General features: G+C 44.6%; 1 protein-coding gene across 4 annotated transcripts in view; it reads right to left on the bottom strand.

Annotated features, from left to right (window-relative positions):
- Positions 1–18,214, bottom strand: part of frmd4a (FERM domain containing 4A) — a 58,475-nt gene extending 40,261 nt beyond the window's left edge. For all 4 annotated transcript variants that reach the window (XM_056416309.1, XM_056416308.1, XM_056416313.1 and 1 more), the window contains exon 1: positions 17,810–18,214. In XM_056416309.1, the coding sequence (XP_056272284.1) occupies positions 17,810–17,902 (93 nt within the window). In that variant the 5' untranslated portion in view covers positions 17,903–18,214. The remainder of the gene's footprint in view (positions 1–17,809) is intronic.
- Between the last annotated feature and the right edge of the window lie 1,489 nt (positions 18,215–19,703).

Below are 19,703 nucleotides of genomic sequence, written 5' to 3'. Positions count from 1 at the left end.
TTATTAACATCACTCCAGTTTTTATCACCATAAATAGATCCTAATGTGTGCTGTGTAGGCAGGGCTAAGCATATACTGTCAATACAGTCTTTGAATGACTTGGCAAGCATAGGCGAGTCTGTTTTCTATAATTGTGTTACAACGTTAAACAACAGTAATCCCCACAATATGAACCCAGTGTGAGGCAACATGTAGCACATGTACCGCATGCACACATCTTCCACTTCGCTGTCATAACTTTTCAGATCTGTGTTGTAAATACAGTTTGTCTGAGCCATATGTAGTTGCACCATAATTGAAATACACCAGGCAGTTTCTAAATTTAAATGTTCATGTTGCAGGCTTAAAATTCAGCTTATTTTGCCGAATATAGAAGGTCACTTGAGAAACAAGGAGGTGTATCCTCTCCCATCCCAGCTGGATTTTTCTGTTTCAGGATATTTTTGGCTTGCTCCAGACACCGGAAACCGACAAGTCCAACTTAAACATCTCCAGATGATTCTTTCTTTGGCTTTAATACATGCACCCGTCCCTCTTTCCTAAAATATATCTCCCTTTATTGGTAACTTCCTCAGTTGGCTATCACAAGTGCCCTGTTGTTTGACCAATGCAAGGGCGGGAGAGAGAAGGGGACAGTGGGGGAACGGGGTGAAACTGACAAAGACAGAAGAGGACAGTGAACAAAAACAAATTGCACTAGGGGCATCCATAAAACTTAAACTACACAAGGGTATGAAATATTGTTCCTGTTTGTAATGGATGTTAGGAGCTCCAGATAAGCTGAACGAGAGGAAGGAAAGATTCACAGAAAACGCCAGAGAGTAGAAGGAAGGAAGCAAGGCAGGAAGGAACAATAACAAACAGCTGTGATTTAGTGAGCCTCTCTGTCCGATGCTCTTGCCCCTTAACTTTCATATACATGGTCACCTTTCAATGACCTATAGAACGTGTTTCCAAGAAGCACAAGGTGAGAACCACTTATAGGTGTGACATACCTGGGTCCTGACAGAGCCTTGTTATGGAGCCAGTGGGTTTCTATTCTGGGCTGAGGTGTGGTCGTAATGAGGTGCTGATCTGGTGTATTTCTGTGGAGTCGGGCTCTGAAGGGGAAAAATCTACATGGGTGAGGTGGGTTTAACAGGCGGTGGGTATTAAGAGTCAGGTTTTAGGGTCGAGTAGGGGAACCGGGTTGATGGTCTGAGCTGGAAAAGGTAACCTATATTGGTGGAATGTGATATAAACAGTGCTAAGCGGATAATTAAAGCAAGATGGAGAATCTCTTTAACCCTGACTGTGGGACGCTGCGGTAGGCAGTTGAGAGTGACACACACACACACACACACACACACTCCATGCTTTTCCTCTCTGTCTTGCTCTGTCTGTCTTTGTCTGCATCGCTCTCATATTTAAGGAGACTAAACAAACACACACTCTTAAACACGTCACTTTGAGAGCAAACGTTGTCTGACACAAGCAGTTCTGCAGTGATTTATAACGCTGAGATCATTGTAGTTGAATAGGCTTCATGACTCGCTGTCAGTTTTAATGTAACAGTATCTGCATGTGGTGAAGATTACATTACTACACAAGATTCAGCAAAACACACTATTCTACAGTTTCAGTTGAATGTTTTATAGAAAACCTGATGGAAAAATAATAGCGGGTCGAAATCCATCTTCTCCATCCCGTGCTTCATGTAGCAAAGTGAGACAGAGCAGGGAGGGTCACGGAAAGGCAGCCAGGAATGTCTAGAGGAACGACTGACCGAGAGAGATCTGTTTTGTTTGTTCAAGTGTGTATATGTGTGTGTCTGTGAGCTCCACCCTCTCTGCCCGTCAGTGACTTTGGGACTGCAATGTGGTTCCAGTTAGGGCGTTTTTTAAAATCAGAAACACAAGCCAACTCTGCTTCGTTCCTGTTTTACTACAAAGCACCATTCCCAGACTCCACCAGAAATCGTTCTCATTTTTTCAGGAGATGTTTCCCCATATTTTAACAAAAAAGCACAACTTTCTCTCAAGCTGACCGATGGAGATGCTTGTGCATTTCAAACATACCATCGGCATTTTTTATGGTAACAACGCTTAAAGGTGTTTAATGGGGCACAATGAAGACGTCAGCAATCATGCTATATAGTCCAAACTTCACTTGTGCTGAATCCACAAATTCCATCTCAGAGCTGTTCTCTGCATCCAGAGGAGCCTCAATCCCCAATGAATTGCATTGAAGCCGAAGCACTGTTTCTTGGCCCAGATGTACAACATACTTCTTACATATGCATTACACACCAATAGTTTGCTGCAGATATATATATATATATATATATATATATATGTATGGAGTAGCAGCAGTCATATATTAACTGGTTCTCAAAATAATATGCAAAATAATATTTGCAAATTGTGAGAAGATAAAACAGGAAGGCCGAGAGGTACTGTTTTGTATTGGTCGTGTACGTTTGAAAATGTCTTGTGGTCATAACACTAACAACCTCAATTGTTCTTGATACATTCCTTGTCTTTGTTTTCATATATTCTACACAGGGTGTCGGTTCGAGAGCAAGTCACCACTTTCCACTTTTTTGCATTCTACAAACCATTTGAATGTTTGCAATTGATGCTCACTCATGTCTTCTTTACATGTTTGCTTTATGGAGATGAGCTGCATTCAAATGAGTCAAAAGGGGTCATTACACTTTGCCTTTTTTCCACAGGAAGGACAAGGTGCCTTTCTTCCGCAGTTCACGATTCCCTCTTTTTCGGTTTCTGTTTTTTCTCGTCGGCTTTGCCCTTTACAGACACGAGTTGGACATTCCTTAAATTCCAGTCCAAACCAAGTACTTGGTTGATAAAGCCATCATAAGCACTCGGGTTGCATGTGACGTGTGTATATCTGTGCCTCTGAGTGGCTGTACTACTCTATTACCCTGTGTTTCGGATGAAATGGATACGAGGTGATTCGGTAACTGAAGTAGTCTCTGAGGAAGGACAGAGGACAAAGCGTTCGGAGCGAGAGGGGGAGCTAGAGCACCGAAAGCCGAACAAGCAGAGCAGAGTGGTTCAGGACAAATAGGTACGAGTGATGTCATGTCTTTTATCTCAAGGAAACACAGTCTTAGTGATCACGGGGCTTGATCTGCAAGGGTTGAGGTTTTCAGTGTGTGTGTGTGTGTGTGTGTGGGAGCCATTCACAGGGGAAGGATCTTTTACCCATACACCTCCTCTCTTCATCTATAATTTACACAGTGAGAAATCACTGTAGACCTGAGTGACCCTGTGTTTGCTGATACTCGATCCATGCAAAGAGACAAAGTGACGTAGAATGAGGTATTTCATCTTGCAGAGCGAGTAGTATGCGACTTTACAGTCCGTGTGTGCGTGCACATATGTGTATGTGTGTCGACTCCCTTTCAGTGCCTGTAAACCAATTGAACCTTGTTGATTGATGAATCTTCATCCTTGACCGCTCTTTATCTCCTTACTGCTTCTTCTGACTCTCTTTCGGTCTCTCATTAACAAACGAACACACACACGCACACACATAAGCACTGCTAGTGGCTTAAACTCAAGGGCACCGTGCACTGCAGAGCGGTTGAACTCCAGTGGCCTCTATCCCCTGTCCTGTGACTGGATAGAATACCAAACACTCATCATTTAGCAGGCTGAATATTAAACAGTCCTATCTGCCAACTCCTGTGTGTGTGTGTGTGTGTGTGTGTGCGTGTGTATCCGTGTCACAGTCCTAATGTATTCCTTCATCCTATTAGACATGTACCCTGAGACCAGAACTGCAGGGGAGAGGAGAAAAGCGGGTTTGGGGTAAACACGCCCAAATCCTCTCTCTGATTTGCTAATTGTGCACATGTGTGTGTGTGGGTGTGTGTGTGTGTCCTTCAGGGGCTATAAAGAGCCTCCAGGCTAATTACGGAGACAGCCACAGAGCAACATCATTCAAGGCACCGGCTTCACGGGACCTCGGTGAGCTTCCATCCACATAATAACTCTTAGTTTTTGAAAGCACTTCCTTCTTAAGCTGAGAGGCATAGACACAACCTGCGCACACACACATACACACATGTTTGACCAGCTTCACTCCCCCTTGCTCTCCAACCTAAGATGCAAACAAAAGTTGTCATGGCAACTTTCCGGGAGATCTAGCCCTCTTTGCCACACACACTCTGCCAGAAATGTAGGGCACGAAGAGGAGGAGGCACTGTAAGACAATACTAAGAGACTGTAACAGGCAGAGGTAGGACCCAGGGGTATACACATGAAATAAAAAGGCATGCAATGAATGTCTCCCTCACAAAGAGACAGGACACACTTCAGCAGTGTAGACAACGAGGCAAGGGATTCACAGAGGGAGAGTCTGAAAAGGAGGGAGCAGACAGGTAGGACAGAAGAAGGGAATAAAGTGTGGAGATGAGGCAGGCAGACAAATAGAGGCAACGTAATAAAGGAAACAGAAGCTGGAGAGATAAGAGCAGATGGTGTGAACACGCTGCAGCCTCGGACCTTTCTCTCATCATCCCTCAGGATAAAGTCTGACGTATTCGACTGAAAGATAGAGGAGGGAAAGGAGCGATATGTCCCTCCACCAGCTCTGTCCTGCAGCCTGTCTGGCCGGCGTCCACTGTGCTCTGCAGTTGGGATTTATCCCTCCATTGCTTTGGCTCAATGTGACTGTGCTCCGTGACTACACACTTGATTCCTCTGAGCCATGGTAATGAAAAATGACACAGCTCATATGCAGGGAGAGCATATGAGAGTGTGTGGTCTGTCTCTGTGTGTGTGGGTGTGTGTGTGTGTGTGTGTGTGTGTAATTCCTCTTGTCCAAAATAAATCCTGTCATTGGGAAGATATTGTATGTCTTCCATTTGGCCATTTCGCCTCGGTAGGAGCCAGAATCTGAAGGTAGGAGGTGGAAAGCCTTTTCTCAATAAATAAAAACACCTGATCAATCATGTAGAACAGTTACAGATGAGAAGTCATTTTTTTGCTTTAGTCGTCGAATTTTTCAAAGCTTGTTCTGTTTGTTACGGTCCTTGGACACCTTGAACTGTATACACACACACACACACACACACACACACACACACACACACACACAAACACACACACACAGTCTTTCCATAGGGACACATGTGGTCAGGTTGTGATTCGAGTTCATGATATTTCCTGCCTCACATATGAAAGTTAACTCACAGAAAAGTTTAAACCTCTGTTCGTTAAACATGTGGACACACTGCTCGAGGATATCAAATCTATACAAACAAGAGGATCTAGGAGTCCCTGAAAAGGATTTCCTCAGATATTCACTAGATTCCCCTCGTAATCCTTCGGGATTACCATTCAATACTCAGGCCCTAACCTCTGAATTTAAAACATCATAAGCCCTTATATCCCCATCACTAATGCCACAGTTAAACCTATCACTTCACTCAATACAGGAGGACCACCTCCAAAAACCTAACACCATGTCCGTTCTGGCCACTTAGTTGTGACTCACTTCGAAGATTTAGAGGGATACCAGCCAGATGTCTCAAGTAGGCCGCTCAACCATTACCCAATAAATCACCAGCAAGATATCGCAATCTGTGTGTTTCATCATGTTCAACATCTGAATAACCTCCAACGTGGCAACCGATATCTGGGAAAGTGTTCATATCCGGCAATCCTTTAAAATGGAATCCAAAACACTGTCAGTAAGTCTTATATCTTGAATATTTGTGAGTCATGTGATTTCCCTTGTAGCTTTACTAAACGCCAAAGCAGGAATACCATCCTGATTTTATTCAATTATGTGCTTTAAATCAGAGAATCAGAGTTCCTTAGGGAAGACTGTGTGGTACGCGTGTAAACATGCAAATGCCTTTAATTAATCAAGCGAGTGTCCGTCCTCTCAAGCAGTGTGCCACATTCACACATTACCAGAGACATTAGATTCCAGCTTGGCTAAGAAGCTTATGGTGCCCAGCAACTAAATAAATAATATAAATAACATGGCACATCAGGGAGTTATGCAAATCACCACGAGACTCGTCATACACATCAAACAGAATATGAACAGATAGTATTTTTTATCATGATTTATGACTTAAAGAGTGGTGAGAAAATTGTTTCCCACAGTTGATAATTCTCCACAGGAACCATTTTTTTAAATTCAGACATCAACAAGTCTGGTCCCCTTTTCCTTTTTCTCTTTCACACACATTACACGCACTTGGTATTTGATGAACCTGGGAATGGAGCAGTGGAAATGTTTTCCAGACCAACTATGCAAATAAGACCGTTTCCCCAGGGAGACACTGTAAACTGCTTCAACCACCAACAGAATCTACAGAGGGGTATTTGTGTGTTTGTGAGTCTATGAAGAGATATCAAACACAAACATGCCTCCGGCTAGTTGCAAACCAATTATAAAATGACTAAAAATAAAAAATAAACAAAGCTTTGGAAAATGTTGAAACAATGTCCGTTCTGGCCCTCAAACCCTCCCGTCACCAAACGTCTCTCTGTTGGTTCTGGGAAAACATTTTCTCACATACAGATCCTGACTTTGGCAATGAGTTCAAAGATGGCTGCCAGACAAGCATAGTGATCCAAATTCTTCAGTAGAAGTCACAAGTTCAACTTCAACCTCCATCCAATAATGTCTTGGCTGGAAAACACGGAACAAAGGAAAAAGGCTGGGAATACAGAGATTTCCCATTCTGGATATTTGCCTTGTCTGTCATGAGTCTTGTTATTGACATCTGCTTCAGTGGGATATGAGAACAAATGGATGATGTATTGAGAGCAGAGAGACTCAACACACTGAACTGAGTACAATCGTGTCCTGATTCAGGGGAGCTGCCGTCACTCATTGTGGACTTCTCTTCCAAGGAAACCACTTGGAAACACCACGGTTTGACTCAGCGCCCACCGCTTAACAGACCACAAACTAAAGATGTAACAGAATAGACACAAATGATCCAGCTCCTAGACAGAGGGGGCAGCTTGTGTATCTTGGTTATGTTAGACTTGAGCTGCAGTGTTTCTGCTTCGCATCATATAGGGCTGGGACTCGTCGGTGGGAAAGGAATTTGATCAGTGACAGGGCTATTCTCACAGGAAACAGGACCAGATGAGCTCAGAGGCCTGGGTTTGGTTCCTAAATATGATGCAGTCGAGCTTACAAGCAGCGCAGTGATGCCCAATTAATATGTATGACAGATGTGACATAATGCAAGATTTGAAATATGCATAAAACGTTTCAGTGGGATTGCGTTGCTAGGAAACAGCTTGGATCTAAGTAAATTTGACACAGAGGAGAACCAGCTTCCTGCCAGCGACTGATATGAGCGAGCACGGTAACAGGAAATAAACGTGGTCTATCTTGGATACAAGGATTTTGAACACACTCAGGATGAGTTTTGCTTGACAAGATGTCATTTCACATTCTGCAGAACAAAATGACGGCACCTAGTAAGTCTTGTGAGTTGCAGGACTGTGATGATTACAGGTATTAATTATTGCAACTCAAGGGAAGTCCAACCAGCCTGTGTTTACGACAGTCTTCACCCCTGCTTCTTCCTCACACAGGATATCCTTCCTTTGGGATGGTGTCGGGTGAAAAGAAGGGGGGGGGGGAGAAAATAGATAAATGCGACCGGAAAGCAAGTTAAGAAAATGACACACTGCAAGAATTACCCAGAGACACTGTCGAACACAGCACAGCAGAGCAATGCCCTCACACGCCTGGCAGGACTAACCCTGTTTAAAGGGCTATACCACCAGAGAGAGAAATGTGTGGCTGGAGGCTGTTGAGTCAATATTACTCAGTCTGATGTATGAAAGTGTGAACACGCAACTGCGATCTCTCATGAGAGGGATACGTGACTGTGAGCAAACAACACTTCACAAATGTTGCAGTCTGCTGGTTACTGTAAGGCCACAGCTCAATCACACCGGCTGCTGCTCCATGTAACATGCTGAGCACCAAAGAATCACCTCCACGTACGTGTCGACCACTGGAGCGCAGGAACATATCTGGGCTGGTGTCCTGATGGAGCATTTATGACTGCTGGGGATGGATGTCTTCTCCAGTAGGAGTAGAAACAAGAGTAGAGAGATTTAAATAAGAAATGAAGAAGTAATTTAAGTTGGGGAAAAAAAAGCTAAAATAGTGTCAGAGAGGAAAAAGAGAGATGAAGAAATGGAGGTCGGAGCACTGGAGTGGAAATGTGTTTTAATTTCAGGATGAGAGAAGAAGGTGCAAAAGGTGTAAGTGAAAACAGGTTTATAAAATAAAAAAGACACTGTTAAATCCTCTCTCTGTCTCTCTCCCTGTGTGTCTGCCAGCTGTGTGAGGCTGGGTTTCTCATTAACAATTACAGAGGAAGCCGGGCAGAGAGGCAGTGCAGTGAGCCAGGGATATCCCATCCTGCAGCCTGACACACTGACCCCTCCTCCACTATTAACAGCTCCACCTTGGATCGTACCACTTCGTCAGGCATGAGGAGCATGTTGTTTGTAACAAGTCATAGCACTCGTCCAGAGGATGTTTGGGAAAGTTAAAATACCTCTGTTTGAAATGCGTTTCAGTGTGGCCTCTGTCAGACGTTTGTGCAACGCTAAACCAGGAGGGGGCGTTAAGGATTTGTCTTCGGGAGGTCTGGTATGTTAGTTCAGTTTCCTCTGATTGTGTTGCCCTCCCTGAGGATGCTTGAACCTGGAAGCTAAATAAAATCACATCTGAAAACAACAGTTAGAATAACAATCCAGTTCATTCCCCTCTTGAGAATGAAGTAATCAGAGCAAAAGGACAGGAACAGGCACACATTGTGTGTGTTTTAGTATGTAAGTTACCCCACTGATTCTTTAGGGTGATTTTGTCCTGTGCAATACAGTGTGGGCTTTTTGGTATGTGGCAAGAGGCCCGACGAGTCGCTATCTGTGAGCCGGTTGGGTTTGTCCCAGTAGTGCCAGCTGCAAACAGGGCAAGTGAGACGCCTGGGGAATACTAATCGCTCCATGAAAGGCCTGAGTACCGATTCAGACATGGTGAAGAGAATACTGATCAACTGTTTTGCTGAATCACATCTAGTAAACCCCAAGGCCCAAAAGACACAGTTAATTTTGATAAAACAATAAACAAATATTAATTATCCTGTGAAACTGTTCTTTTGAAGCACACAGACACATTTAATGTGTCACTAGAGTTGGATTAAACATGCGAGGCGATGGAGGCTTTGGGACTGTATGTGTCTCTGTGTGAGAATCCTCCTTTCACATATCCATAGAAACACTGACAAGCAGAGCAGCTTAGTTACTGGCTCCTTTACAGTCACCTTATCAACACAACTTCCTCTTAAGGGTCTGCATCCTGAGGACGACTACTTCAAAGGAACAACAACGTAAAACACAACAGTGTTTTCTGCACTTGGCAGGGCAACTCTCCACATGCACCTGTGTTGTAAAACTATGTCAGCATATATATGCGTCCCATTTCACTGGCAGGAACACAGCCAGTACATCTAACCCAGTTCTGTCCTCCAAGCTTCAAGAAACAAATCGGTCATGTTTATTCAGCCCCCGCTATCGCCTGAAGGACATACCTGGCCATCAGCACACCTTCTGTTCCCTCCATGCCTCTCTCCTCAAGCGTGGAATAATTCATTCATAACCATTTCCGATACTTCAATCATGAAGACAATAGGTGGTCTCAAATGTAATCATACTTCGAAATTAAATTTGCAATAATTTCCCGGTGCCTGTTTGAATGCTAAGCACATGCATATCTCGTTGCGTATGTGAGGAGCAGCCTACCTGCTAGAGTGGCCTTGAAACACACCTGTGTGTGTGTAAGAGATGCATGGATGCAGGAAGGTTCCTGGCATGCACACGAAGGCGCCGGAGGGCTGTCGAGGTGAGAGTCCACAGCAGACCCTGCCGAGTACAGACCGCCTCGTCTAGGCCCATCAAGACTGTCTCCATGACGTCCCTGACTACAAGCTCTCTCTGATGAGAGTCACAACTCCAGAGTTATGAACAGGATAGCAGTATGATTTGATATCAATGAGATATCCACAGGTATCACATTCAACTTTATTTGCACAGGTGACTCATGACAGGTAAAATCCAGAAAGGCCCATGGACATGATAAAGGATTAGCCTTCATTGTCCTCCTGATAGCACTAAGCTCGAGCAGATAATAAGTGGGTCATCTCCAGAGGTAAGCCCGGCAGGACTCTGCTGCCCCTGTCCCTCTCTGTCCTCTCAGTCTCTCTGGGATTCAGCGGTCCGATGTCTCCTCAAGGTCAAACCCTGCTGGTCCTTCTGTCCCCGTCCCACACAGCCAGTGGTCCCCGCTGACTCTCTCTCTTTCCTCTCTCCTTTCTTCTCACTGAAGCAAAGCACCCTCCGTCCGTTGGTCTGTACGCCACAAACACAAACATTCCCACTCAGGAACTGCAGCTGGTCTCTTAGTCTCCCTGAATGGTGGTTGTTTTTTAAAGTGATACGCACTCTCATACTGCAGAGCAACCGGTCCAGTGCCGGAGAGGAGAACAGAAGACAGCACGCTCTCTCACTGTCTCACTTTTCAAGGAGGCGTCACACCTCCTCACACACCTGGTAAGAACACTTTCAGGCTCAAAGAAAACACACGGCCAATCATGGTCTTACTAACAAACAAATCCTGATATTTGGTCTCCAAACTCAAGAGTAGTCTACTTTATAACCGCACTAGGATTGTAGCCAGAAGTTTTTTTTTAAAGGGACCAGCTTTTTCCGGCCGGAGCACCCTGACCTGACCTCCAAAGAATCCAAGATGAAACTATTTATCTGCTACTCTCTACAAACATTATCCCTGCAAGCATGTAAATACAATTGATTACATCCAACTTTTTTATTTGAGATAGAAATCCATGATGAAGCTTATCTTACATTTGTAACAATGGCCACATGGAGGCAATAAAAAACCCAAATACGACCTGCCAAGCCTACAGTATGTGTGTTTACCCTTGCCAGTCCTTGGCTTAACAGCACTGCTAAAACAATACATCTTACATTATCAATGTTCTCTCTGTTGTTTGTGATATCGAACACAAGCACCCACTTGTTCTAGTTCCAGCAGCCATTTCTTGACCTTCTTGGTCACTAAGGATTTCTTAAATGCCAGTCGAGACATTTAAAAAGAAGAAAAGCTCAAATACCTGAAGGTTTATACAGCCAAACTGATTCACTTCTTTCCACTTTCCTCAGAAAGCCTTGATCAATAGAAAATCCAATAGCTCTGTGCTGTACAGTAATTCTCTGCCTTCTAACCAAACCCAATCTGACTGTCGGTGGATTAAATGGTCTTTCGTAGCCCACTCTGATTCATGGAGGGGTTTATTGATACAAAAGGTCACTCCTCTACTGCTGAGATGGTGTGTGTGTGTGTGTGTGTATTTGTTTGTGTGTGCATATGCATTGTGAGTAAAATATAGTCATATAGTCAATATCGTGCACAAAGTAAATATTTAGATTTTCTTTTCTTCTCTGTCTTTATGTGCCACTTTCTGTTTGACTATATTGTCCAAAGTTGGTTGATTTAATGGTTTCAGAAGGCTCATTCTACAAAAATCCTAATTCTAACCCTAGCCCCGATAATGCAATACACTTGCATCTTTTAAAATGTGTTTATTTCCACCAACCACTTGCTCCAAGATCCCTCGTTCCCTTCGTTTCCCTCCTCTCCCTCTCAGGGCCCCACATTGCTTTCCCAGTGGTGTCTTGAGAACGCCATGAGGAATGTGTAGCATTCCTATAGTGTGAATTTTCCAAAATGAGTCAGGGTTTGGCCTGAGCTATACACGTTCACCTCTCCGCCACTGCAATTTATGAGGGGTGTAAATATTTGTTGTGGAAGAGAGGGAGGCGGGAGGTTAGGTATGACAGTGCACTGTTCCCATGATTCTGTGTCTGTGCAATGTCCCGCTGAATCCTGGGAAAGGTCACACAGGCCCTGTGATGTAAACAGTCAGCACCAGAGTGTCAGCTGGCCGGCTGTTACCATAGTAATAAGAAAGAGAGAGCACTGCAGCGTGATGGACAGGACTTGAGAGTCAAACAGCAGGATCATGTATATGCTATTTAATTATCTTCTCACATGCATTCATCCACACATTGATGATAAATAAGCTTGAAAGCTGTACACAGTCAGGAAAAGGAATATAAATGTTCTCTGCTCCATCTGCTGCTATTCTCTAACTTTCTTCTTCCTCTTTCTCTCCCTCTTTTATCTCTCCCTCATATCTCTTTCTATCGCTCAATCTTTCTCCTGCTCTCTGATTTCCACTCAGGCGTGTTATATTAGAGTGCAGGCAAGTAAGTCAGAGAGAGAGAGAGAGAGAGTTAGAGAGTTAGAGAGAGCGAGAGCAGTGGAGGGAAATAAGTCATAGACACTATAAATTCACGAGAACAATCTCAACTGAGGCACTATGGCACACAAATTCACAAAACACGTTGTGTACAAGACAGGAGAAAGTTTATATGACACACAGGAAGAGTTGTACAGGTACGGGCTTATTTGCAACACACACGCACGCACACGCACGCACACACACACACACACACACACACACACACACACACACACACACACACACACATACACCATCACGGTGACAAAGATTTTAAGTGGCATACATGTATAGACCCAGTCTGAAATTCAATTCAGATCAGTCTAGTTTAATGTGATTGTATGAGAGGTGCAAGCAGGAAAATCAATAACAAAACGTTATGTGGCTCGAGAGGGGGATGAAAGCAAGGAGCTTCTTTATATCTATGTGTGTGAGAATGCGCATGAACTCCGGTTTTCATATCTGTGCTTGGAATAATTGAAAATACAGTTCATTGTGCATGAATGCAATGAGGAACCCCGATGATGACACAAAACCTTTGAAGTATCAGGACGTGTTAGTCTCTTAAGTATAGAAGTTGACCTAGTTCATGTTGTATGCTGTAATATGGTAAACACACGCACACACTTTCAAAGCTAATCATTCTCTCCACTTTGCCTGGCAGATAAATATTAATGAGGATTACTATATTACTGCAGTACACCCACGGGAAAACAAGAGACTGCACCTCCCTCTCTCATACTCTCTTTCTAACCCTTTCCCGCTCGGTTTCTTTGTCACTCACACACACACACACACACACACACACACACACACACACTATGAATCAACCCCTTCATGTGAGTGAGTCACAGACAGTGCCCTCGTTCTCATCGAGTCGTGTTATCTCTGTCTAACAGGGAACAGATTGTGCTGGGATATTTAAGGAACATTTTGGGGTCTCCACATCCTGTTTTGGGGGAAGATGGAATCCAACAGACTTCTTCCCATCATCTTTTTTTCCTTTTTATCTTCTCTCTCTCTCTCTCTAAAGGATTCAAGATATTTATTTCTGAGAATACTAAAGCAGAGATGACGAAGTCATTCTGAGCTCTGCGTGAAGGCGGCAGAGGATGAAAACATCCACTGGAGATGTCTTGGCAGAGGACACAGGCGTCCACTCTCACCAGCGACTCTGCTAGCAAACTGTCTCCACAGAAAAGCGTCTCACTGCCTTCAGCCTTCACTCACAGTCAATAGGCGGTCATCTCCTCACTGTTTGATCATGCTCTGTTCAGATTGACTTTGAACTTGAACGCAGCTGTGCTGTGTATGTCTATAGGTTGTTTTTGGATGGGGAATAAAAGACAGAAGAAAAAAAATCACAGCAGAGAGTGATGAAAGAGGCTGGGTGGAGAGGAGGGTGGGAGTCTCCCTTGTGCTCCCCCCTTTCCTTCTTTGCTCAAAAACATTCTTCCGTCTGAGCTGCCTTGGGGAGAAAAGGGGGGGCCCCTTTCATGCCGAACAGGGTGTGGTGCAAGAGGGGCCTACAGGAGTCTTTAGCTTCGGCTACTATTCCCACATCTTTCTTTCTTCCCCTCTTTTCCCTTTTCTGTGTCTCTTTAATTGGACTGACTGACCACAGCTCTCTCCCCTACAGTCCTGGGGGCAGATTGATGACCTGTCACATCAACCTGTAGCGAGTCAGAGGAGAGCTGTGGGGGCCAGAACCCAAACCTCTGATCAGGTATAACAGAGGCATGTGGAAAAGGGAAAACTAAACAGCAACTCATGTTTAATGTGGTTCCTTTGCTGTCCACATCAACGTTGCAGCTGCTTCAATGAATCCCGATTCTAACGTCCAGACAATTGGATCATTTTGATGAGAAACCAACAGGGTGTCAACCTGACCCACAGAATGCCAGAGTCCAGGGCTGACCTTCTCTGTGATTGGTGCAGACCAGATGTTTAACGGTAACGAGGATCGATCAGTATTCCCGCCTCCTCTTCTAGCTTTGTAACCATTGTGGTGAATTGCAGTCTTGCTTTTGTGTTTGCGCTCCTATTCCACTCATGACTGTGTGTGTGTTTTGAACATGTGCATGTATCTAAGTCGTTATGTGTGTGTGTGTGTGTGTCTTCTCAGACAGTGATCCACCCCTCCCACCTTACAACCCTCGCTCCCCTGCGGTGCCCCTGACAACAACGTGTTTCCTTGGAGAGCGATTCAGCCTCCTTGAATCTGAAATGTTTCTGGCTGTTAGGAACAGCCCCCCCATGCACACACACACACACACACACGCACACATGCACACATGCACACACACACGTATGTCTCGCTCTTTCTCTTTGCCCTATCTTCTTTGTTGGTTTGTTATTTTTGTTCTTAATTTTACAGAAAAAAAAAGAGCAGTTTCACACAATATCAGGATAACAAAGGCGGAGGATAATCCTAATTCAGGCTGCTCACCAAGGTAATCTAAACAGTAAACATCCCGAAAAGAAGAGCTGTTTTCAACTGTCAACACCAACTATGCCATTTATCGCCCTCATCTTATACTGTTAACACCGAGTGTTTTACTGGGATAAGTCCTTCTATCCCATTTTGCCCATGCTGATACATTTATTCATGTGTTTCCACTTACTCTTACTAACCTCAAAACTGTTGTAATGAAAGTGATGCAAGTGCAAGAACAAAGGGGAATGAGGGGGAAGAACCATGACAAGCCGAGATGTGAAGCCAGGATTGTGAGCCACAATGACGAGGAGTAACAGGAGAGAATGAGGTATTGAAAAGAAAGTGATTCATAGAGAAGAAGAAGTAATCGAATCTGCCTCCTCTTATTGTTCTGGGGTTAACGGGTCTTGTTTTGTTCTGATGTGTCATAGTAGCTGCTGTCTGTGAACAAAGATGCTCTAAGTTCTCCTTGAAGATATTACTCAATTAACTGTGATGGAAACCCTCATCCATCAGAAACAACTGACACAGATGTGAAGCGTTTCATCAGCATTAGATGACTGACAGGGCACAGATGTGAAAGTGGTCCGCCTTTTTCACACCGCAATCTGGAAGGTAAAAAAATACAATCTGGAGAATCCATTTGGAGAAATATCTTTTAACTAATTGTTTTTACTAGTTAACTAACGCTAATGATCCTGGAGAGGAAGTGTTCAGCATTTGACGATGTGTTGTCGCTAAATTCTGCATGTTCACTGTGAATACTGAGGGGTATGAAAAATGAAGCTACCAAGTGTACAAACTGCTTTTAGCTGGAGCTGAGGTTGCAGCAATACACGTTTCCATGACAACATCCCACTCGGCTCAGTCTGCTGCCTACAGATACAGATGTTGTCAACATTTTGTCTGTCTGCTGTTACTCCTCTCTGCAGCTCACACAGTTGCATAAGGCGGATTTTTGACGATAGCGCAATGAGTTATCTAACATGACAAGTCAGAGCAGGACGAAGCTGCAGCTGTGGAGTGAATGTATTTCACAGGCTCAGCGAGGACATAGGCAAAGTCACAACCCAGGAGACAGTCAATGAGGCTCAAGGGTAGAAATAGATTACCCGGCTTTGTCCACCTGCCATCACTGAGTCTGATGATTTCAATTCTCTTTTCAAATCATCTTTGACAATTTATTGAACACCTTTCTGCTCGTGTGGTTTGTTTGGGATTTTGACATTCTGACACATTTACTGCCGTACACAGCAAGCTGAAGCACATCCATCATTTTTCCAGCACAGCAGTAATCCCCCTTTGGTCTGTATGCACACAGCTGGCTGCGAAAAGAAGGGGAGGAAGAGAATGGAGTGTAATCAGGACAGAGAGAGAGAGTTCCATTCCTGTGTGAAAAAATCTGCTTTTCGCCATTAATGAAGGTAATTTTAATGACTGCGTGTGTGTGTGCGCACAGGCACCAGCCAATCAGCCATTAGCAACTACTTCTCTGGAAAAGGACAGCGACTATTCAGTTCCTTTCAATCAAGCAGAATCGCTCCAGCCAGCCAGATCACAGTCAATCAGGTTTCCAGCCAGCGCAGCATTAATGACACACAATCTGAACTCTTTGAATTATGAGACCTGAAAACATCAGAACAAATTATAAGTCATATTGTCTGAGACCTCTCAGGTTGCTTACTTCAGTCCAACTTGACTACAGCAAGAAATGTACCAGGTTGGGTTCATGCGAGAGGTGATGTGAAGGTTAAAGCAGTGTGTTTGTGTTGGAGCTGAGTGGGAATATGTAAGGGCTTATTAACATGAAAGCTGTTTACATCCAATGGATAGAATACTGTGTCTTTTATGATAGCATGGGCACACCGTGTGTGTGTGTATAGCTCTCTGCGTACACGCTAAATCAAAGAGGAAACTACAAAGAGACCAGCGTTTCTCAGGAATCACATGCACTCGGAGAGGCATGTTCATGAAACTGAATTCACATTACTGTTACATTACTTATCAACTGGGAAGACTACGTTTTTTTTAAATGGAGAAGAAATTAAATTTGATATAATCCTATAAGCACCTCATGATTTTGGGAAAGCAGATTGGATGAGCCGTGAGCCCAGCTCGCTCATCACCCGTACACACTGTGCTGGGATCTGATTCACTTAATACCAGGTAGTTACAACATGAAAGAGGGCTGACGGACTTTACAGAACTAAGGCAACGGGGAACCACGCACACAAGCAGTCACAGCTGCAGACTTTATGACACACATGCACGCGTCTCGTGCTGTAAACAGGAACACAAAAGGTGAATCACCTGGCAGGTTACAGCCTGTCCTTACTATTGACATAAAGGTTAACTTTGCAACACACATTCCACATTTCAAAGTTATAGCTGGAAAACTAGTATATTCTCCCTTCAGTACACACCTACCAGATTTACACAAACACACACACACTGAAACCTCTGATCCCTGGCAGACAGGCTGATACCCAATGTGTGTGAAAAGCCCAGGCGGGGCAGGATCTAGCACTTTAAATCACGATGAAGGCAAGACTTCATGTGGCTTTGCTTGATTAAAGGAAACTAACTCATGGCTCAAATCAGTTCTGTTGCATTGACAGTGACAGGCAAACAAGCTGCACTCAAAGAAAGCTCTCCCACAGTGGGACTCCGCTGTAACCTTGAACTCAGAGGACTGCGGTGGGATACATCAGCAGACAGACTGAGCTCCACCGAGATTGGCAGACTCAGGCTGACAGGAGGAGAAACACAGAGAAGTATTGTCCACTGAGGAGATTAAAAGCTTTGCTCTTGACTTGCCTTCCACCAATTCAAATCTAATACCCTGTCCTGGATTAGCCAAGAAGCCCCACTGACACACACACACACAACCGCGCAGCAAGAAAGGTCCACCAGGAGGGACAGACGCGGTCAGAGAGGAAGGGAGAAAGTGTGACGGTAGGAAGTGAGGGAATCTGGTGTCTTACCCTCTCTCCACTGTTCCTCCGCAGAGTCCCCACCGGCAGCTTGAGCATCAGCCGGCGGGTTCTCCCGGGCGTCACTGCTCCCTGGACCACCATAGTTCGCTCCAGAGTGTGTGTGTCCGTGGGCGTGCGAGCATGTGTGCGAGATTGGAAAGTGGGTGTCCTCGCCGTCCCGTCCAGCCTGGCAGCCGGGGTTCACACGAGCTTGGCGCGCGCGTGTGTGTAGGAGGAAAGAAGTGTGCGTGTGTGTGTGTGTGTGTGTGTGCGTGTGTGTGGGGGGTGTATAGCAACCCCACACTGGTCCTATGTGCCTGTCTCTGCTTCTATTAGTCTTAAAACACTTCCCATTCTGCTCAGCTACGCTCCACTCTGCTGCTCAGGAGGCGAACGAGTGTGTGTGAGAGGGAGAGGGAGGGAGAGGGAGTGTGCTTTGTCTCCTCTCTTCTCCAGCTCTGGCAGCTCCCCCTCTCTTCCTCCCATAGCCTACTCACTTCCTTCAGTTGGGGGTTTAACCAGGTCACTGGATTAATGTGACGTTACGGCTGTTATTAGCATACGCGTTCGTGTCACATGATCCAATAATAATTGTCTATGAGCATATAGCCCCACCATCCACACACACACACACACACACAGACACGCAGACACACACACACACACACACACACACACACACATGCTCACCCCTTACAGGGGATCACGTGGGGAACCTCAAAAGGAATATGGGATGTTTTGCCATCTGGTAGGGAGATTATCTTTGAATCCCTACATCCAGCTTTCTCTGCCTGCACTGTCTGGACCAGGGCACAAAGGGGGACCCCACACACACACACACACACACACACACACAAGTACACGTCCTTGCAATGTATGCATGTATGCTCATGTATGCGAATATTGATCATCCTATCACTTGGTGCATCATCTGCACGCACAGAAGTGTGGAACTTGTCCTGATTCTCCCCTCGGAGCTGAGACAGTCGAAGCTCCAGCAGAGATCTTTTATCATGATGGCTGCAGCAACGGAGAGCTGAGTCAGTCATCTGCTTCCACCACGGCGGTCTTTACATGTCCATTAAAACTATTGGAGTCATGAGTTAGAGCTGCACCGAGTGACTTACTGTCATATTCTCATCATCACTCACCGCTGAGCTCTGTTTGCCTCTGCACATCAATACTGACCCGTCAGCTGATCAGCTTAAGTGGATCAACACACACATGCACACACATGCATGTTGGCATGCGCATATGCACAGACACACATGCACAGTAGATAAATGCATGTTCAGTTAACATCCTGCATGGGCTAGCTATAGCTATATTAAACCAACAGTGCTGTATTATAACCAGTGGGATCTAGCTGTGTTATCACAGTTACGAGGTGATTTGATGCTGGGTCAATCAGATTAAAGCCACCTGTCAAAATGAGCAACACATAAACCTTTTCCATCCCCTATATAATTTCTTTATGTGAGGACCCTCGGCGGCTTTTATGACATGATACTGTATAAGTCACACTACTGTACATGCATACACACACATACACACACATACACACACACACACACACACACATTGTGCTAAAGCCGCACAACAAGCATACAAGGGGAATTCATCTGCAGTGGTAATCCTCAGAAAGCATTATTTATTCAATGCCCTGGCCCACATCGGTGAGTGAGTGACTGTGGCCTACATGAGAAATATCAAAGGGCTATTTATAAACATAGTTTGCAGACATCCAGGTTTTGAAGATGACAGACTGGAGGAATTGAAAAGGGAACCAACAACCACCAACCATTTCTGATTGCACTGTTCCTGGTATTCTGTGTGATGTGTGCATTTTATGTTAATTCAGAGGGTAACGACAGAGATTAACAGCCACTCCTGATTCAGGAGA

This window comes from Pseudoliparis swirei, chromosome 6 (genome assembly GCF_029220125.1).
Source record: "Pseudoliparis swirei isolate HS2019 ecotype Mariana Trench chromosome 6, NWPU_hadal_v1, whole genome shotgun sequence".
NCBI lineage: Eukaryota > Metazoa > Chordata > Actinopteri > Perciformes > Liparidae > Pseudoliparis > Pseudoliparis swirei.
Note: the sequence above shows the minus strand (reverse complement) of the source record. Positions and strands in the feature narration are given on the sequence as shown.